The sequence below is a fragment of the Salmo trutta genome, chromosome 29 (assembly GCF_901001165.1).
Source record: "Salmo trutta chromosome 29, fSalTru1.1, whole genome shotgun sequence".
Lineage (NCBI taxonomy): Eukaryota > Metazoa > Chordata > Actinopteri > Salmoniformes > Salmonidae > Salmo > Salmo trutta.
The window spans coordinates 30,214,830-30,237,431 of NC_042985.1; the positions used below are offsets into that span (position 1 = coordinate 30,214,830).

At 40.9% G+C, this 22,602-nt stretch overlaps 1 protein-coding gene across 1 annotated transcript in view; it reads right to left on the bottom strand.

The window, feature by feature from the left end:
* Positions 1 to 2,999: 2,999 nt before the first annotated feature.
* Positions 3,000 to 22,602, bottom strand: part of ctdspl2b (CTD (carboxy-terminal domain, RNA polymerase II, polypeptide A) small phosphatase like 2b) — a 28,703-nt gene continuing 9,100 nt past the window's right edge. The window contains exons 2-13 of the mRNA XM_029721702.1: positions 18,959 to 19,149; positions 13,841 to 13,979; positions 13,511 to 13,675; positions 13,011 to 13,244; positions 12,814 to 12,907; positions 7,693 to 7,804; positions 7,174 to 7,260; positions 6,907 to 6,969; positions 6,708 to 6,787; positions 6,285 to 6,411; positions 6,041 to 6,136; positions 3,000 to 5,795 (exon numbers count right to left, since the gene is read on the bottom strand). Of these exons, the coding sequence (XP_029577562.1) occupies positions 5,730 to 5,795; positions 6,041 to 6,136; positions 6,285 to 6,411; positions 6,708 to 6,787; positions 6,907 to 6,969; positions 7,174 to 7,260; positions 7,693 to 7,804; positions 12,814 to 12,907; positions 13,011 to 13,244; positions 13,511 to 13,675; positions 13,841 to 13,979; positions 18,959 to 19,126 (1,431 nt within the window). The 5' untranslated portion in view covers positions 19,127 to 19,149 and the 3' untranslated portion in view covers positions 3,000 to 5,729. The remainder of the gene's footprint in view (positions 5,796 to 6,040; positions 6,137 to 6,284; positions 6,412 to 6,707; positions 6,788 to 6,906; positions 6,970 to 7,173; positions 7,261 to 7,692; positions 7,805 to 12,813; positions 12,908 to 13,010; positions 13,245 to 13,510; positions 13,676 to 13,840; positions 13,980 to 18,958; positions 19,150 to 22,602) is intronic.

Below are 22,602 nucleotides of genomic sequence, written 5' to 3' on the forward strand. Positions count from 1 at the left end.
TAGTCCATTGGGGTTTGGAGAAACGTCAATATGAATTCTGAACCATGTGTCACTATTGTACGAAATGTCATGTCTATTAGACCAGTCCAAGCAGACGTAACTTTATCAGATAAGGAAAGATGTGACAAAGCAGTCATTATCTCCTGAAAAGCACTGATTTGTTCAACTGTGGAATCGTCTACTCTGAGGTAGGATCTTTGAAAAAGTGACTCTGAACTTGTACTGCTTCTTGTGCATGTCAGAGATTTGACAGATGATAGAAACGACAGTAGCGGTTTGCCAAGCTCAAGTGATACAGTCTTTGTCAATTCTGCCTCCAAGCCACAGTCCGTTCTCCCAGACAAAATGCACACAAACGTTTTAGGGAGGTTTTCTATAAATCCATCTTCTATTAGTGGTCTATACATGGAAAATAACTTGCCAAGAACACCATAATAAGCGCTCAAGTCAATGCCCTCTAACACGGTGCCACCTGTCCTGACATGTGGGTCCTCTAAAATTTCGTCTGCGCTGATACCGCCCCTGGCATTGGCATCAACGTTGTGATTTTCGTTGGATAAATCGTGTATTCGCTCTATCAATTCTTCTATGTTTCTGTCAAACTTGCTGACGTCTGCGGGACCTTTTCTTGATACAGCGCGTGACAATGAGCGCACTGGTCTTGCGGCGTCGCAAGCCATCCCTATAATAAAATAAAATACACCAACTAGTATCCTACATTTAAGCTGAAGAATAAAAACATTAACACTAAAAAACAAATACATGGCATGCCTCAAACATATGTAAATTCGCTTTATAATTGTAATCCTATCAAAGTTAGCTGAATGCAAGTAGCCTAACTTACTTACCTAGGATGCTTAGAGCAAAAAATATTTGCATTCTTAGCAGCATTCTCAAAGTATAGGGGAAAAGTAGCTTGAGAAGTCCACAAAAATGCTAACTATCCAGTGGATTTTGAAAAAGATTCACTTTTAGGCCTATTATCCAGGCTCCCTGCAAAGGCAATAGTTATGCCAATCATCCTTTGATTTTAGTTAGAGGAATGTCAAAAAACTAACACCAGTCTTTGTCAAAGCAATTTTGTCGTCTCCCCTGTATCCGTTCTTGCTTCCCTACTTCAGATTCCTTTTACGCTTTGCCAAGTAGTGGTCCACTTACATAGCGTGCTAAGCGATCATCTCTACCTGCCCCTTCGCGTCCATCACCGCTCCCGTGTCCACCTGAAACTCTATCCATGAGCTAAAAGTAGCTTGATTAGAAACAGTGGCAACAACAACAAAAAAAGGTGCTACCGAAGGGCTGTCAAATGCACAGAACGGATTTAACAAACTGCTGCCGGTTATGAAATATTAATACGTCGTGTTCATTAACTCATATCCTATTAAATTTAGTATTCTAATTCCTAATAAAGGATTAAACCCTTTTAGCGCATTGTCTGTAATGCGAGCCTCTTCTCTTGAGATCAAACGCGCCGGAGACAATTAGTGTGGTTGAACAAAAATATAGAATTGGGGTTACAAAACTGAACATTAAAAAAAAAAGACCTTTCATGGATGATCATGCCAAGAAATACTGTCCTCGCTTAGACAAAGATTTAATAAAAACATCTAAAACATATCAGAACGTATGAAATAGGCCTATATAAACCATATCCAATAATATGTTTAATAAATCCTCTTAAGGATCGGACCCGTTTTTTAAAAACATTTTGGCCTGAAATGACATACCCATATCTAACTGCATGTAGCTCAGGACCTGAAGCAAGGATATACATATTCTTAATACCATTTGAAAGGAAACACTGAAGTTTGTGAAAATGTGAAATGAATGTAGGAGAATAACACAGATCTGAAAAAAGATAAAAACGCATCTTTGAAATGCAAGAGAAAGGCCATACATTGAGAGGAGCCTAGGTGTAATTTAGCTTTTGTCCACAAGATGGCAGCAGTGTTTCAGATTGATCCCGTTAGGAATTACCTCACTACACAATATTTTGCATTAAGTCTGCCAGGAGTTTGCCCAAATGTGCCGAATTGGTAAATGTATACATTTTCAAGTACATAGCATTTTTGTATGTCACGGTACAAAAAAAATAAATGTTTACACACTCCCAGGAATGTCATACATGGATCATACATTCAGTAATCTAGATGTGTGAAAGTTAGTGTAGCTACATTATTTACCTTCAGAGGTGAATGTATCAAACCAGTTGCCGTGATAAGGGTTTTGTTGTGCACTATTCTTAACCGGCATGGTATGTTTTGTTGTAATAACTACTGTAAATTGGACACTGCAGTTAGATTAACAAGAATTTAAGCTTTCTGCCTATTTAAGACATGTCTGTGTCCCAGAAAGTTGGCTGTTACAACTTTTTCTAGTCATATTATCGCATATTGAGCAACAACCGTCCCGGTTTAGGGACAGTGATCCCATAGAGGTTTTAAGTAGGCTGTTTTGTCTAGTGTTTGATATAGGCTCAAATAGGATAAGGGACTATATGTTCAAGAGTAGCTCAGTTTCTCAGTGTTTTAACTGGAAACCAGTAGGCCTGCCTTCCCACCCCCAGGAAAAAAAAAAAAATCTTCCTTTCTCAGTAAAATTTATTTGGAGAATCTAGACCCCTTTAACTCAACACATCAAAGCCAGTTCCACTGCCCCCCCCCCTAATCAGGGACTGATTTAGACCAGGGACACCAGATGGGTGCAACTAATTATCAGGTAGAACAGAAACCCTATGAGAGCTGGAGCGTGCAGGTTAAGAGTTGAATACCCCATATCTAGAGCAGGGTTTCCCCAAACTCAGTCCTGGGGCCCCCCTGGGTGCACATTTTGGTTTTGCCCTAGCACTACACAGCTCATTTAAAGAACTAACTCATCAAGCTTTGATGATTTTAAATCAGCTGTGTAGTGCTAGGGCAAAAACCAAAACGTGCCCGGGGGGCATCACGTGAAAATAAACTACCATGTTTCATAGGAAAGAAAAACAGCATGCTGGATGGTTTAACTTTAAAACTTTGTTCAATGCAATTTGGTATGTACATTTTACAACATGGCTAACAAAGATGTCATTTTAAGCATTTAAAAATACATTTTAAATACACCTTAATGGATATTGAAAAAGTTCATTAACACAGTTGCTCTTTTCTGCAGAAAAAGTGCCAAGATCAAAATTTAATTCAGGACTTTCCCACAAAACAAGATTCTCTACATACATGCTAGATTTCTAACAGTTCAGTGACACTGTCCTAACTAAACATACAGATCTTTGTAAGAAAAACACTCCATCTGATGTAAAGTTAAATCTTAATGAATACATTTAAAAAGTAGATGACATGCCTTTTGAAATAAAATAAAAAGATTTTCCTTTAAGGATTTTCTTTTAATGCAAAGCTGCATGTATTGTACAATAAAACAGGTATAATTCACATAAAAAAAAAAACTGGATGTACATGTCAAATAGCTCATCCTTTAACAATTACAAAGTAAGCTCTCCCTTGATAGAAAAGTGCCAGGCCCCCCTTTAAGGAGCAGGTTCATCCTCCTAGGGCCAACTCTCAACCAACCGCTAAAGTGGGTATGGATAGGGTTGCATATTTGAAAATGCTATAGAATAGGGTGTTCATTATTTATATATTTGTTTTTATAATGGTGAGGGAAAAAAATGTTACTCATTGCGCACCCTTCAAAGCAGAGAAAATCTAAGTTGATAGATCCTTTGGATCATGGACTTTTGATTTGTTCATTTTTCCCCCACATTTTGGGATCAAGCGTGGGAAAATAATTACATTCATAGTCTGGAAATATTAAACGTCGCCAAAAAAACAATGTGCCCTGTAATAGACGAGTTACACTAGGTCAGTTCAGTTTTATAGGGCGGTGATTTCCAGAAAGGCAATGAGAGAGCAGGCTAAAAGGACTGGTATTCTACAGAGTTTTTACCCTCAGTCTTTCAGGCAAGACGACATGCATGATTGGCTGGGATAGAGCAGTTGGAGTCGCCTAACAACTTTGTTCACAGGACACAATTCAATTTAGAATTAAAAAAATAAAAACAACACTGCGCAACGAACACTGACCAGAATTTCCTTTCCGATTTGAGTGTTTTGATCTTAGAGGCTTGATTGTCTCCGACTTATAAACACTTCCAACCTTATAAAAAAAAAAAAAAGCGATGACATGGGTGGCGACGTTTGATCATGTTAGGAAGGAGATTTGTATGGCACCATATACATGACCAGCTAATGTAAAAGTCCATAATATCAACAAAAGGTCCAAATGGACATGGAAGGGTAACTGTTTTGGGTGTAATTTTTTCTTACGCTATCTGTCATCAATAAAGTGTCTATGATCTGGGATCTGGTTAGTCCACATGAAATAACATAAGTATTAGGTACAATATCTGACAATGCATCATGGTATATTTTTCTACAACTCTCCTGGGCAGAGACAGTCAGACATTCATAACAAAAGGTCCTCCAATAACAATGCTTCTTTCTACTGCATTTAAAAGAAAGGCTTTAAAGCCATATAATAAAACCAATTCCTAAAACCAAAAAACTAGAGGCAGGTTGGGTTTATACCACAGTGATGAGGCTTGCTGTTTATATGCTGGTGGTGCTACACATTGGGCTGTTTCAGGACCCAGCCATCCATCCATCCATATGCCCCCAGTAACAGACAGGGGTGAGATGCTGACAGAGCCAATCTACATTAGTTATAATTCAATGCTAGTCATATCCATAAAAATAAAACCTTGGTTGAGGAAAAATACATTGAAATATATGAATGACAAATAAAAATGTTACTATAAAATAAATGTCAGTAACACTTCATTTAGTCACAAACAATGAACTGTCCATTGGTGCAAATTTCTTGAAAGTTATACTAATTGATAGATTTTTGGCAAAGTGTCCTATTAACTCAAACAAAGCCAACTATTGTTTAAACAGAAGTACACATTATACAGGAAGTTCTGAATTTGTTCAATTTGATTTGACATAGCATGGGGATATCCTACCATATCATCAATATTATTTTCCAATCAACAGCCTTGGAGAACACCTACATAAAACATAGCCAGAAAAAAAGCAAACAATACATTGTGAAATGGGGTAAAAGAACACATTGCGGTTACAATGAGTGTCTACAACAAAAAATAAATTCAGCTAGAGGAATGCATAATGAGATCCTATAGGCTACAGGTAAAACGTTTATAAAATCCCAAGATGGAAAGAAAAGATGGGCTATGTACCCATACACACTTTACTGGCCATTCCTGTTAAAATTGGTCTAAAGCCAATGAGTGTCACTGTCAACAGTCCCATGAAAGCACCAAAGGGAGCAAGTATAATCCTCTTCTCTGTCAGCTAACACATTCAGTCCAACCAGACAGACAGCACCTTGGCCCCTCCGATAGGAAGCAGGGAGAAAGAAACTGCCCCTGAAAAAAAGCCAGTCAAAAGGAGGAGCCTTCTTGATCTTGCCCACAGTAATGTGATCTAAACATGTGGCTTTATAAATTATTTTTTAACCAGATGTTGCTTCAAAAAAATTGGAGACTTTGCACTTTGTTGGTATCGATGCAAAAAAACTATGTGGGGTAAAAACAGAGAGAAAAAGTGAAACCGTCAACAGTAATGGCAATGTTAGAATCCAAAAAAGGGCTTTTTACATGTCTGTGTTGGTTTATTTAATCACTCGTTATTTCTTCTGTCCGTCTATTCCAGGGATCAGTCTGTGGGAAGAAGCTCGTGCAGACGAAATCGTTCTCGAACATGTGGCCTCACATCCTCATTCTGGAGCACAGGAGACAGACAGACTATATTAATACCACGGTGATATGAACCTAAACCGATGATTTCTCCGTCAGTGGCTGACCATTTCACTTGGTAAAAGACATTGGTAGCAGGCTACTAGAAATGAATGTTGGGGGCATTGCAAAGCACATGTCAATGACAGCTCAAGCATGTATGGCTTAGAAATAAACAAAATATTACGATCCAATCATGAGTAAAACATGTAAAATGTAGCTTGTATGTACCAGCTCAACAAGCTTCTCCAAGAACGGGACAAGCTTCAGGAGTTCGTTGTCATTTTTGTCCATGAACCAGCTCTCAATGGGAATCCCATTGGAAAGCTGTAGGGATATAGGAAGGTATACTCTATTGGATTGTACAACAATAGCATATATAAAATCTGTGAATATCATTTAAAATTTGAACAGTAGGCTTAATTACGCTGTGCTAGGTTGGGTTACAGACGTCACTTGGGGCTGAAAGGCTCACCTGATATGCAAAGGCTTGAGGTGAATTGTCAATGATGACGGTCTTGGACAGGTCTCTTCCAAGGATGTTCAGGTCCTTTATGTAGTTCCCTTGTACACAGACACAATGCTCACGAAATAACCTGTGTCTAGGGTAAGTGGAGAGGAGGAAAATCAATCAATTGTTAAGTCTACAGGTCTGTTTATGAATAATTCAGTCAAACCACAATGTTGACAACAGAACAGCACATGGAGGCAGCATGTGCCCCATTGCCCAGCCCCAAAACCACAATCAACATACACAGAAACCTCATCAAAACAGAGAGCACTATAAATGCATGTCAAAGCTAAGGCTTGGTATTCTATTACAAAAACACAGCTGATACTTCCAATGCATCTAAATTAAGGGGTAGAAAGAAACATGAGAAATAAACATTTAACTTACCTAACCAACTGTTTCTTGGGATCCAAGATGTTGAGCAACTTGTCTGCATAAACCTTCTTTGAGGCAGTGAAGAGAATGATCTAACGAGGAAAAGACGACAACTGAATACATTTCTCACTATAGAGTAGCTTAATGCAAGTAACCGTACTATTTCCATAAACTGTTACAATGAAATAGGATAAAAGGCAGCCCAGTTTACCTCATAGATTTGAGACATGCGCTCCAGGAACTCTCTGAAGAACGGCCTTAAACGCACATACACCTGCACACAAGTAAAGTATCAGTTATTTCTACAAAGTATTCAGGCCTCTGTTTCTCCTAGAAACTGATTTTGTGTCACCCACTTTCACCTGTGGCGGTCTACAAAAGCACAGCTTTAGCACCCTCTGGTGGAAAAGTAAAATGCTTAATTATATCCCATTTAAAATAGAAACACCTCAATGTCAGATCAAGGACTTCTGTATACCTGGTAAATTACATCTTGAAACAGGACCGGGAAGGTAAGTGCTGCATCGTCCAGCTCATTCAAGCTACAGTGCACCAATGTCTCATCCTGGTAGGAATCACAAAAATAGTTGTAAGTTGCAAACCACCATAACAATGCCCTTTAAGTGGATGTAACATTTACAGTAAAAGCCTATTTATGCTTGATCCGAAAACATGGTCATAGGCTCCATACGGAGGGTGTGACAATTGCGGAGCCTCCGGAGGCATGCAGAGGCCAAACTGAGCCTCCCAAATGTTGTAACAACACGGAGGGCTCCGTATAGCTTCACATTGACATGATTGGTTGACAGCAGGTGGGGGGCGGTCCGTCCTGTATAAACAAACTCACTTCCTTCACAACAGCAATACTCAACAGCTCTGAGCTGCTCCGGGGAGTGCAAAAAGTATGAATGCCCTGACATCTGCAGAGGCCGTATCACTGTAAAAACTGCACGGCCTATGCAGATGTCGGATTGAAGTGCACCATGTTATCGCTCACCAGGTCGAGGACCAGGGAAAATTCTGGTGTACTGCGGGTCTTTAGTGGGAGAGCAGGCTTCCTGGTCAGCTGTTCCTCTGTCAGTGGGGGTACATGCTTGATGAAGAAATACCTGGACAAACCATTCAAAGTTAAATACAGGACTTAATGAAACCATGAGGGGGGAAAAAATATGGAACTACACTGAACAAAAATATAAAACGCAACATGTAAAGTGTTGGTCCCATGTTTCATGAGCTGAAATAAAAGACTGCAGAAATGTTCCATGAGCACAAAAAGCTTAATAGTCAAGTTGTGCACAAATTTATTTACATCCTTGTTAGTGAGCATTTCTTCTTTATCAAGATAATCCATCCACCAATTTTAAGCAGCATGATCATTACAGATGCACCTTGTGCTGGGGACAATAAAATATGCCGTTTTGTGCCTCCAGTGGCGCAGTGGTCTAGAGATCCTGGTTCGAGACCAGTCTCAGCTGGCCGCGACCGGGAGACCCAATTGGCCCAGCATCGTTCGGGTTAGGGGAGGGTTTGGCCGGCAGGGATGCTCTTGTCCCATCATGCTCTAGCGACTCATGTGGCGGGCCGGGCGCAACGCATGCTGACACGGTCGCCCGGATGTTTCCTCCGACACATTGGTGCGGCTGGCTTCCGGGTTAAGCGGGAAGCCTGCATGTCAAGAAGCAGTGCAGCTTGGCTGGGTTTCGGAGGACGCACAGCTCTCGACCTTCGCCTCTCCCGAGTCCGTACAGGAGTTGCAGCGAAGAGACAAGACTAACTACCAATTGGATACCACGAAATTGGGGAGGGAAAAAAAAGGGGGGGAAAGTTGGCATGCTGACTGCAGGAATGTCCAGTAGAGCTATTGCCAGATAATTTCATGTTAGTTTCTCTACCATAAACTGCCTCCAACATCGTTTTAGAGAATTTGGCAGTACGTATAACCGGCCTCAACAGCAGACCATGTGTATGGCGTTGTGTGGCCAAGCGGTTTGCTGATATCAACATTGTTTACTAAGGACAACACACAACTGCATTTCATCAACGGCAATTTGAATGCACTTTATAAAAAAAATTCTAACCTTTATTTAACTAGGCAAGTCAGTTAATAACAAATTCTTATTTAAAATGACAGCAACCCCGGACGACACTGAGCCAAATTGTGCGCCTCCCTATGGGACTCCCAATCACGGCCGGATGTGATACAGCCTGCATTTGGAAAGTATTCAGACCCCTCGACTTTTTCCACATTATTACATTACAGCCTTATTCTAAAATGGATTACAGTACCACATTTACATAAGTATTCAGACCCTTTACTCAGTATTTTGTTGAAACACCTTTGGCAGCGATTAGAGCCTTGGGTCTTCTTGGGTATGACGCGACAAGCTTGGCACTCCTGTATTTGGGGAGTTTCTCCCATTCTTCTCTACAGATCCTCTCGAGCACTGTCAGGTTGGATGGGGAGCGTCGCTGCACAGCCATTTTCAGGTCTCTCCAGAGATGTTCTATCGGGTTCAAGTCTGGGCTCTGGCTGGGCCACTAAAGAACATTCAGACTCATCCTGAAGCCACTCTTGCGCTGTCTTGAATGTGTGCTTAGGGTCGTTGTCCTGTTGGTAGGTGAACCTTCGCCCCAGTCTGCAGTCCTGAGTGCTCTGGAGCAGGTGGTCATCAAGGATCTCTGTACTGTGCTCCGTTCATCTATCCTGCCTAGTCTCCCAGTCCCTGCCGCTGAAAAGCATCCCCACAGAATGATGTTGCCACCACCATGCTACAATGTACGGATGGTGCCAGGTTTCCTCCAGACGTGGCGCTTGGCCAAAGAGTTCAATCCTGGTTTCATCAGACCAGAGAATCTTGTTTCGAATGGTCAGAATCCTTTAGGTGCCGTTTGGCAAACTCCAAGCAGGCTGTCATGTGCCTTTTACTGAAGAGTGGCTTCAGTCTGGTCACTCTACCATGAAGGCCTGATTGGTGGAGTGCTGCAGAGATGGGAGAACCTTCCAGAAGGACAACCATCGCCACAGAGGAACTCTGGAGCTCTGTCAGAGTGATCATGGGTTCTTGGCCACCTCCCTGAGGCTATTCTCCCCCAATTGCTCAATTTGGCCAGACGGACAGCTCTAGGAAGAGTCTTGGTGGTTCCAAACTTCTTCCATTTAAGAATGATGGAGGCCACTGTGTTCTTGGGGAACTTTAATGCTGTAGACATTTTTTGCTACCTTGCCCCAGATCTGTGCCCCAACACAATACTGTCCCGGAGCGCTATGGACAATTCCTTTGACGTCATGGCTTTTGCTCATGCAGTCAGGTGGACTCCAATCAAGTTGTAGAAGCATCAAGGATGTTCAATGGAAACAGGATGCACCGGAGCTCAATTTCAGTCTCATAGCAAATGGTCTGAATACTTAAGTAAATAAGGTAGGTTTTTATTTTTTTTTAATAAATTTGCTAAAATATCTAAACACCTGTTTTTGCTTTGTCATTGATGGGGTAGTGTGTGTAGATTAGAGCCCGACCGGTAATGATTTTTCAACGCCGATACCGATTATTGGAGGACCAAAAAAGCCGATAGCGATTAAAAAAATAAAAAATACAAAAAAAAAATACAAAAAATAAAAAATAAAAATAAAATCGGCCATTTTTAAAATTTATTTGTAATAATGACAATTATAACAATACTGAATGAACAATGAACATTTATTTTAACTTAATACATCAATAAAATCAATTTAGCCTCAAATAAATAATGAAACACGTTCAATTTGGTTTAAATAATGCAAAAACAAAGTGTTGCAGAAGAAAGTAAAAGTGCAATATGTGCCATGTAACGTTTAAGTTCCTTGCTCAGAACATATGAAAGCTGGTGGTTCCATTTAACATGAGTCTTCAATATTCCCAGGTAAGAAGTTTTAGGTTGTAGTTATTATAGGAATTATCGGACTATTTCTCTCTATACGATTTGTATTTCATATACCTTTGACTATTGGATGTTCTTATAGGCACTTTAGTATTGCCAGTGTAACAGTATAGCTTCCGTCCCTCTCCTCGCTCCTACCTGGGCTCAAACCAGGAACACATCGACAACAGCCACCCTCGAAGCAGCGTTACCCATGTAGAGCAAGGGGAAAAACTACTCCAAGTCTCAGAGCGAGTGACGTTTGAAATGCTATTAGCGCGCACCCGGCTAACTAGCTAGCCATTTCACATCGGTTACACCAGCCTAATCTTGGGAGTTGACAGGCTTGAAGTCATAAACGGGCTGCTGGCAAACGCACGAAAGTGCTGTTTCAATGAACACTTACGAGCCTGCTGCTGCCTACCATCGCTCAGTCAGACTGCTCTATCAAATCATAGACTTAATTATAACATAATAACAAACAGAAATACGAGCCTTAGGTCATTAATATGGTCCAATCCGGAAACCATTTCGAAAACAAAACGTTTATTCTTTCAGTGAAATACGGAACCGTTCCGTATTTTATCTAACAGATGGCATCCCTAAGTCTAAATATTGCTGTTACATTGTACAACCTTCAATGTTATGTCATAATTATGTACAATTCAGGCAAATTAATTACGGCCTTTGTGGGGAATAAATGGACTTCACACAGTTCGCAATGAGCCAGGCGGCCCAAACTGCTGCATATACCCTGACTGCTTGCACGGAACGCGAGAAGTGACAATTTCCCTAGTTAAGAAATTCATGTTAGCAGGCAATATTAACTAAATATGCAGGTATAAAAAATATATACACTTGTGTATTGATTTTAAAGAAAGGCATTGATGTTTATGGTTAGGTACATTGGTACAGTGCTTTTTTCACAAATGCGCTTGTTAAATCATCACCCGTTTGTCGAAGTAGGCTGTGATTCAATGAGAAATTAACAGGCACCACATCGATTATATGCAACACAGGACACGCTAGATAAACTAGTAATATCATCAACCATGTGTAGTTAACTAGTGATTATGTTAAGATTGATAGTTTTTTTATAAGATAAGTTTAATGCTAGCTAGCAACTTACCTTGGCTTCTTGCTGCCCTCGCATAACAGGTAGTCAGCCTGCCACACAGGCTCCTCGTGGAGTGCAATGTAAGGCAGGTGGTTAGAGCGTTGGACTAGTAACAGGAAGGTTGCAAAGACAAATCCCCGAGCTGACAAGGTAAAAATCTGTCGTTCTGCCCCTGAACAAGGCAGTTAACCCACCGTTCCTAGGCCGTCATTGAAAATAAGAATGTGTTCTTAACTGACTTGCCTAGTTAAATAAAGCTGTAAAAAAAAAAAAACATAAAACATTCGGCAAATTGGTGTCCAAAAATACCGATTGTTTTGAAAATTTGAAATCGGCCCTAATTAATCGGCCATTCCGATTAATCGGTTGACCTCTAGTGTAGATTGATGAGGAAAATGTTTTATTTAACAATCAGGCTGTACAGTAACAAAATGTGGAAAAGGTGAAGGGGTCTCAATACTTTCCGAATGCACTGTAGATGCCGTGACAAGATCCTGAGGAGCTTTGTCGTGCCATTCATCCGCTTCCATTACCTCATGTTTTAGTATAATTCACGACCCCATGTCTCAAGGATCTGTACACAACTCTTGGAAGCTAAGACCCAGTTCTTCCATGGCCTGCTTCCTCACCCTTGAGCATGTTTAGGGTGCTCTGGATTGACATGCATGACAGCGTGTTCCAGTTCCCGCCAATATCCAGTAACTTCGCACAATCATTGAAGAGGAGTGGGACAACATTCCACAGGCCACAAACAGCCTGATCAACTCTATACAAGGTAGATATGTTGCGCTGCATGAGTCAAATAGTGATCAACGCCCATACTTTTGGGGGGGGGGGGGGGGGGGCATCTGTGACCAACAGTTGCATGTCTGTATTCCCAGTCATGTGATATCCATAGATTACGGCCTAATGAATTGATTTCAATTGACTGATTTCCTTATTTGAACTGTAACTCTTTGAAATTGTTGCATGTAGAGTTTATATTTTTGTTTAGTATATTTTTCTGTTTTGTATTCACAAGATAAAAATGAATTCTAAACATTCATATTCTGGCCTTAACTAAGGCTGGAATATTTTGCTTAGAGGGAGCAGATTTGTACTTACGGGTCAAAGATCTCCCAGTCCTCCTCGTATGTCCCCTCTGCAGGGGCTGTGGTCTGTGCCTCCACATAGCCTCCTTCAGGAGGGGCGCCTGGGGCTGAGACCAAGAGAAATGGGCAGGAGAGAGTGAAGTGAGAATGAGCCTTGTCCATAATAACATGGACTCTATACCAAGAAGATATTTCTTTATCTCCAGCTACCTGTGAGAGGCGGCATGTCTGTGACAACCTCCTCTTCCTCGACAGGCACTTCTGGAGGATGTGGAGCCCGCAATGGTGGCAGCATGTCGCTGGGGTAAAGGGGCATAGTCGTACACACTTCCTCTGTGGAGGTGGCAGTACAGGTGGGGGTCTCCTCCACAGTCTCCATGTCCAGCTGCTTGACGATCTCCTCAGCCTCCAACGCCTGGTCTGGGGAGTCCGAACCTGACGTGGCTGAAAATCACATTAGATTACTATAGTTATACTACTTATTTCCGTAGTTCTGCAGGGAAGTTAGATTTGACCACAATATAAAAAACACAACATAACAAATGAGCATCATACAAGGTGAATGAAGACCGAGGTAATATAGTAGGCCATTTACCAGTGCAGGGAGTAGAGACAAACATGGAACAATTTAGGTTAATCTAACATATTTTAAGTCAAGTTTCTGCAGAGTACTTGGCACTCTTCGACCTAGCATAATTTTGGGGTATTACCATTTTTATTTGCTGGTGAGAAGAAGTTGAAGACTGGAGAGAAGATGGTTCCCAGGAGCGTGGTTCTAGGCGGACTAGTCAAAGTCTCTGCCGCCTCCTCCAGCTTCCCATTGGGCTTCACCGGCTTACTACTCGTGTCATGGTTCGTGTCATGGTTTGTCGCTTCTGTGGTTTAGGGTGAGGAGCAGGTAAGGACAACATGATACGTTGCTTTATCAAGACATGCAAACTCCTGTAAAGGGCCTGTTGGTGTACAAGGTATGATTACTGAAAAGGATAAGGTTTTGTTCCCATCTTTCAATTAATCCTACACTTCCTTTCCAAACTCACCCCCGTTGACAGAGTTTCTCCTGCTGACCCTGGAGATTGTCCTCCTGGGGGCATCGCCACCTTGTGGTGTGGAAGAGATCAGGTTGTCGTCGATGTCGCAGGTGAGCCGTGTCTTCTTCGCTGGGTTCTCCTGCTCTACCTGAGGTAGAAACACAACTCTCATATCAGAACTGATGGGAGGAAAATTTAATTGTAGAATAAACCCCCAACAATCTTTCAAAATATCTTACAGTATTCCCAACATTTAATTTTGAATAAACAAACTAGCAGAGGGCCCAAGGAATTCTGACTCATATCTGGTTGGATGGACAAAGGACTTGTAGTACGCCAAGTGACAATGTTCCAAGACAAACAACATGCCTTTCCAGGGGGATTATTTCTCTCCTGAAATATTGTTTCAGCCAACCCTAGCTCCCTACCTACTTGGGCAGCACAATTAATCAAATTCAGATAGAAATTGCGATATTGATGTGCAATATCCATATCGCAAGAGGCTGAGATTCTCTTTCTTTGACCCTCCGTTAAAACAACAAACTAGACTACGGTACCTTCTCCGATAAGATGCCCTAGATTCCATTCATTCACTCACTCTCTACATGCACAGAGGATGCTGACCAATCACAAGCCGGCTCGCACTCTGCATGGCATGCACATGCTGGCTAATCACAAGTGTCCCACAGAGCACGCAGTTAGATGCTGGTGAGGAGAGAAAGGGCTTTACCTCAGAGTGTGTCGGAAACATGAGTGCTGCTCGTGCTAACAAGAACGGCGATTTGGTGCCAAAAGGCGCATCTTCAGTGATATGGCAATATTCCGGCTACAAGCAAACCAATGTCAACCAAATGTGTTGTGCAAAAAGTGCCTCAGAGTTGTGGCGACAACAAGAGGCAACACAACAAAAGCATTCAGTCATTTGAAGAACCATCCCCTACTTCACGACGATTGCATGGTGAAAAGAAACGCACCTGACAGTAATTACGCTCCTTAGTAAAGACAGCAAAGATAAGTTGTGTATGTATGGTACATGTTCTTTATGTGCTCTTGAATAAAAATGGATGTAAAAAAAATAAAAGCACCCAACAGCTGCAAAGCTCCCTCAGCTAGACACCTACGTTAAACAGGAATTGACTAGTGTAACGCCCTACGAAAAAAACATCCCACAGACGTCACCCAGAGGCTATCACCCAGCCAAAGACATGTTTCACATTTACAGTCAGCAAAGCTTAAGAGGATAAACAAGCTGGACAGGATACAAGACTGTCGCTCAAGTCACCATCCCAACGCTGTATAACAAAATTATAGGACAAGTTGAAACAGAGCTCACATGATTATTACGCGACTACAACATAGGCCTGTCTTTGGTCTATTACAGGTATCCCAAAATGGGTGCAATGTGATTCACATTTTCAAACAGGGGGCTATACATTTGGGTGACGTTTTTCTCGTCTAAATGATCTGTATCAGGGATTACAGGGACTCTCCGCAACTATATTCAATGTGCTGGACAAAAAATTGAGGCTATGATTAAAAAGTTGGAGCTCTTCTCTGTCTGCATTAACAAGGACAACACACAGGTCTTTCCATCATTGTATAATTTTGTGTGTGCAAATGAACAAGCTTACGGACAATGTCAAATGTGATATAGCGAAGCACCTGAGTGAGTTGGGTGCGCAATTACGCAGGTACTTTCCCGAAACGGATGACACAAACAACTGGAAAGGGATAACGAATCATGCCAACTCCAGTCCACTTACCGATATCTGAACAAGAGTCTCATCGAAATTGCAACAAGCGGTCAATTTAAATCAGAAGCCACTGCCAGATTTTTGGATTGGGTTGCGCTCAGAGTATCCTGCCTTGGCAAATCACGCTAAGACACTGATGCCCTTTGCAACCACGTACCTATGTGAGAGTGGATTCTCGGCCCTCACAAGCATGAAAACGAAATACAGGCACAGACTTTGTGGAAAATGATTTAAGACTGAGACTCTCTCCAATACAACATTGCAGAGTTCTGTGTATCCTTTCAAACACACCCTTCTCATTAACCTGTGGTAAGTTATTCACCATTCTCAAAGAACAAATAAGGTTTTATATTTAAGATTTTTAAATAAAGAGCGAAATTTAAATAAAGAGCAATATTATTATTTGCTCCCTGGTCCTATAAAAGCTCTGTCACTTCCCACGAGCCGGGATGTGACAAAAACTCACTCATTCTTATGTTTAACTTCTTGCGGATCATTGGGACGCTAGTGTCCCATCTGGCCAACATCCGGTGAAATTGCAGAGCACGAAATACAAATTAAATTACTATAAATATTTAACTTTCATGAAATCACATCAAAATAAATCTTAACTTGTTGTTAATCCAGCCACTGTTTTTATTTATTTCACCTTTATTTAACCAGGTAGGCAAGTTGAGAACAAGTTCTCATTTACAATTGCGACCTGGCAGACTGTCAGATTTCAAAAAGGCTTTACGGCGAAAGGAAACTATGCGATTATCTGAGGACAGCGCCCAGCACACAAATGCATAACAAATCATTTTCAACCAGGGAGTTGCGACACGAAAGTCAGAAATAGCAATATAATATATGTCTTACCTTTGAAGAGCTTCTGTTGGCACTCCAAAAGGTCCCAGTTACATTACAAATGGTCCTTTTGTTCAATAAAGTCCTTCTTTATATCCATAAAAACTCAGTTTAGCTGGCGTGCTTCAGTTAATAATCCACTCGGTTTCCCTCCTTCAAAATGAATCCCAAACGTTACCAATAAACTTATCCAAACAAGTTGATCAACGTTTATAAATCAAACTTTAGCTACCCTAATACACAAATAAACGATAAAATTTAAGACGGAGAATCATTTTTCCAAAAACCAGCCTGAAACTCTTTCTTAAGACTTGACATCTAGTGGAAGCCCTAGGAACTGCAATCGGGGACGATTGTCCTATTATAAAAGTGCCAGCCATTGAAATCAGTGATATGCTGAATTTGTATTTTATTTCATGGTTTGTCATCGGGGTTTCACCTGCCATTTCAGTTATACTCACAGACATTATTTTAACAGTTTTAGAAACTTTAGAGTGTTTTCTATCCAATTCTACCAATGATATGCATATATGCAGTATTTTGACGTCCGGATGAAAAGCGTGCCCAAAGAAAACTGCCTGTTACTCAGGCCCAGAAGCTAGGATATGCATATAATTGGTAGAACTGGATAGAAAACACAAAAGTTTCCAAAACTGTTAAAATAATGTCTGAGTATAGCATAACTGATGTGGCAGACGAAACCCCAAGGACAAACCACCCCCCCCAAAAAAGACATTTTCAGCCTACCACTGTTTTCAATGGCTGTCACTTTTATTATAAGGCGAAAACCTCCCAGATTGCAGTTCCTAGGGCTTCCACTAGATGTCAACAGTCTTTAGAAAGAGTTTCAGGCTGGTTTTTGGAAAAATGAGCTAGAAGTTGTAGTTTTTCTAAGTGGCTCCCATTTTGGCTGTAGTGTTTCCATGTGCGTGGAGGAAAGCGCGTTCTTTGTTATTTATCTCCGGTAATGAACATACTATTCTCCGTCTTACATTTTATCGTTTATTTACGTATTAGGATATCTAAGGTTTGATTATAAACATTGTTTGACTTGTTTGGATAAGTTTATTGGTAACGTTTGGGATTCATTTTGTATGCATTTTGAAGGAGGGAAACCGGTGGATTATTGACTGAAGCGCGCCAGCTAAACTGAGTTTTTATGGATATAAAGGACTTTATTGAACAAAAGGACCATTTGTGATGTAACTGGGACCTTTTGGAGTGCCAACAGAAGAAGATCTTCAAAGGTAAGGCATTTATTATATCGCTATTTCTTACTTTCGTGTCGTACCTGTTATGTTGGAAAATGTTTTTCATGCTTTTGTATGCGGGGCGCTGTCCTCAGATAATCGCATGGTGTGCTTTCGCCGTAAAGCCTTTTTGAAATCTGACACAGCGGCTGGATTGCCTAGTTAAATAAAAAATCTGTTATTTAATTGATTAATGAACATGCTACGCTTAAAGCACACTATATTTCAAGGATCATCAACTAGATTCAGCCACAGAACTATTTTTTTCTTGAGAGGATGGTCAGGGGGCAAGAACATAATTACAAATAATTTGTAGACCGCAAATTAACCATAAGAAGCTCAAAAAATATTTGACTAAAACATTTCAAACTTTGTTTACATTTGTATACGATCACGTCTCTATTATGGGTGGGAATACTTGTCCTAAATTAAAATCACTTGGAGCAGATTTCCTGGTATTTTTAGTCTATGTTCAACAATGAAAATTGTAATTTTTGGGGTCTCAAATGAAACCACCTGCAAGCCAAATCTGACCCGCCAGTTGGGGAACCCTGCTATATTTGATGATCATGTTAAATTAGGTGTAGTAATCCTATCTATTATCATATGTATAACAATGTTGGAAAACATTAGCTTAATTTGGTTTTTGTATTCAGTTAGCACAGTATGTATTAACTCATGATCTCATTTTAGAAGTTATGTTTTCTACCCGGACACGTGTTTTAAACATGTCTGATGGAATTACCACGTTTTCACCCAAAATCACAATATCTGGCCCCCAAAAATTGAAATTAAACTATTTCCCCCCCCAAATTGTGCAGCCCCACTATCTACTATCGTTCTACAATCTCTAGAGCCACTGCTAAAATTAGAACACTGCTGGAGTTCGAAGACAAGCCGCTGCATTCCACCATGCATTTCTAGGGAAACATGACACTGGGTACTAAAACAGACTTTACGTCTTAAATCTGGATAGGGGCTAAATAAAGGTCTAGTTGAGGGGGGTGCAAAAAGGTGCTGCTTACATAACACATTGCTAAAATGTTAAACTAGGGACATGTAACTTTAGTGATCAAACAGCTGTAGAATGTTGGAGGGGGAAATGTTACTTAAGAGTGTCAGTTAGGCGCAGACACACAAAGCCATCCCAGAGATGGCACCCTATTCACTACATAGTGCACTACTTTTGACCAAGACTCATAGGGCTCTGGTCAAAAGTAGTGTACTATATAGGAAATAGGATGCCATTTCTGAGAGAGATAACAGAGACAGCTCACCTTCACAGCATTGCCTCTGATTAATTTCTTAATGGTGGACAGCAGGCCTCTCCCGCCACCTGTCGGCGTGCACTCCTCCACTTCTGAATGCCTCCGCTTGGTCCGTGATGTGCGGGGCGCATGTGCAGGGCTCGACTGCTGAGATGCCTTCCGCATTCTCAGCCTCATTGTTTTAAGAGCCACATGTAAGACTGGAGGACAGACAGGGCAAAGCGGGTTGATGGGCAAAAGCGGACAAATGGGGGGAGATTGGGTAGGAAGAGAGAGAAAAAAAACAAGTTAGTGTAAGACCTGATTTTCACCCTCGTCATACAGTCACATAATATACAGCCTAACAGCTAAAAAGGAGTGGACAAGCTTGTGATTTGAAAACCCTCAGTGAACAAAAAACACCAGCAGAAAATGTGCTGCTGTTGCTGCTAACATCTGGTTGCATTCAAGACACCATTTCCTCTGCATCACAGTACATCATCGCTGCCTCAGTGAGCCAAAGACCCATCACACGACCATTGAGTACTCAAGATTACTTCAGTGAATGTGTTTATCTAACAACTGACCAACTGATTGGACAAATTGATCACAAAAGTATCTGAGGACAGAGATAAGATGGACGTATTGTTTTCATTAATGAAAAAACATGCACAGAGAAAACTATTTACTGTAAGTAACCACAGCGCTCCTCTCAAGAAGCACACCCTCCCACCCCCGTGCTTACTTTCCCATGCTGACCAAACTAGCTCCGCACGTGCGCATGTTGATTTTGTCTATCAACACCAGACGGGTTCAAAATCAAAACCAACCATATTAAATTTGGGGACAGGTCAAAACATGCATGGACATTTAGCTAGTTTGCTGCCCTGGGAGATAAACAGTGGGTTATTTAACATGAAATGCACATTGTATTTTTTTGCTGGATCTTTGTAGAATTTTGGCCCATTTTGAGTCACACAAAATCATGACATGACCAGGGCCTATCAGGCACCATGCCAGACAGTGGACACACACAGCCCCATCTATCCGCCACTCCCATCGCACTGCAGAGAAACCCACTGCTTCACTACATCTGCATTACATTACCATGGGGCCTGGCCTAAACAGTGAACACACTTTCTGAATAGATCCTAATATAACAAAGTCCATTTACTTCTCAGATGAACCTTGGAATGTGAACACACCATCCCTTTTTTCAGTCACTAATGTAAAGTTTCCATCCCTTGTCAAAACGTGAAGGACAATTTATTTTATTACCCAAATGCAATTAGCAGCTGATTACAGGGTGGGGATTTGGGGAACTTATGTGCCTACAACATGTCCATAGACACAAGACAAGTAGCCAGACTTATTCAATACATGCCACAGGGAGGATTATTTCTAAATTAACACTAGAGTCTTCACTGTGACAAAGCAATTGCTGTTATGTTGAACTAGCATGACGGGGATGTTACGCGGTACTATTGATGTAATACGACAGCATTAGTGTCCTTGTAATGACTGCAAGCCCCATGGGCACAGGGGTGTCAGTATGAGCAACGCAATGCCGCAATGGAGAGGGGAGCACAAAGATTAGCAACAAGTCAGAGATTAAAAATGGCTTCAAATCCAGAGACTAAAAAAAAAAAGGCTTATCCCTAGACAATAATATAGCCAGTAAATAAGATAATTTATGAATGAAGGAATGACCTAGCTCTCCATTAGGCTAAGCCAGGCATCAAACAAGGCCCGCGGACCAAAACCGTCCAGTGAAGCATTTCTAAGTCACAGCAAGAACTGCCAACATGCTGCACGCTAAACAGCAGTGCATTGCCACACACGCCTGCATGCTGTATCACATCACTAATGGCACTGACGAAATCTACCGGACCGAAAAGTTTAAAAGATGTTGTAGGCTTAATGTCCATGCCAAGTTTCCGTTCGTTCTAACTGACCATTGCAGTAGCCTACAGAAAATGTAATTTGTTGTCAAAAAGTTAAGATAAAAGGACTCACACGCAGGTATAAAATGACTACTAAAGGACAATAGGGTACACAAGCAAGTATACATTAGTCAACAGTCGAGTCCTCTACTTTATGAAGTTACACTTGCATCTGTGAATTCAACGTGAATTGCTCTGCTTTCGTGTGTCCCGTTACAGCGCGCAGGAATGTCCTCCTAGGCCACAAACATTTTTGCAGTCTGGCTTCGATTTTTAAAGTGTAACAATGAATAACCGAGAAGCTAAACCTTTCAATAAAACACATTGCAAAGGAGAAATGTAGGCCTATGACAACATTTGAGCAGTAGCCTAGGCTACAACAACCTAGTTATGTTTTTGTTATTTGGAGTTATTAAATACTTTGACCAGGGTCGCAGCATATTTTGCTCATCTGCAAGCATAGCAGCAAAGGCTGGACAAATATTGAATATGTTAAAAGGTTATATACAGCATCCTATGTGCATAAGTGGGTCGCAGTTGTATGCATGTTTCTTTGTAAAAACAAACAAATAGGCTAGGTCTGTTGTTTTTCCCCCAATATGGCCCATGTGCTGATTGAGTTTGACATCCCCGGGCTAAACCATCCAAGGAGCCAGCAGATACGGTATGCCTCAATTTTGCCTGCAGAATTCAGCATGGATGTAAGAGCCAATGAACACGAATGACACACATACAGTTCCTCTAGTCACAGCATGCCTTTTTTTAACCATCTCAAAGCATGACTCATTCACAGCTTCCAACAAACCAAGGATGCAGCCAGCAGCAAAAACACTATACCGGGGAAGAGGATTTCCTTTTTTCTCCTTTATTTAAACAAAAAAGGAAATCTATGGATATATAACACACATCAAGTAAGGTTGCGGATAAAACTATATTTCAGAAAAATATAGTAGACTATCCATTTTCACTGCCCCCAGATTTCTTAAATTACAACCAGCTGTTACACATGCTACAAAGAAAATTACATCTATAGTAGCTAGATGCTAGCTATTTGCACATACACGAGTGCGTTCTAAAACAATACAAAAAACTAAATCATGTTTGAAGCGGTGAGAGAACCATTGAAATGGCCTCATGCACACATAGCTTAACGTTGTGACAGCGATGCAAGTTATTAAAAATCTAACACAGGGCATTACCTCATTTTATCATGGCTCAATTTACCCTACTGCAGGGTTACTCAACTAAATTCTTACAGGGGCCGGATTTGAAAAGGGTTATTTATATTATAATCTTATAAAGCACTTTCATTAAAATTAAATGTCACTAGAAGTTCATTTTGAGTGCTTTAAGACCAGCCCAATTCAGTGCATCAAATGGTTTTACATAATGGAACAAAACACAGTTGACCTGCATCACATTAATTTCTACATGCATCGCTTCATCTTGTTTGTATTTACACATAGGGAACCTTTTATGCATGGCATCTCTCAGTTGACCAGCATCAAATTCTGTCCCATTTTCAATATCTTCATAATTTTCTGTCTACTTTTGTTTTTACACAGAAACATATATCTCAGTTGACTAGCTTTTGCGGAGCAGTCTCTCTCCCACCACATCAGTAGAGAACGGGTGCCTATAAACTGCACCACCTCTGTGGGGACTTTAACTTGGCAACAATATTTTATGAGTTTTCTTTCTGTTTATCTAAAAACTGACATCACGGGAGTG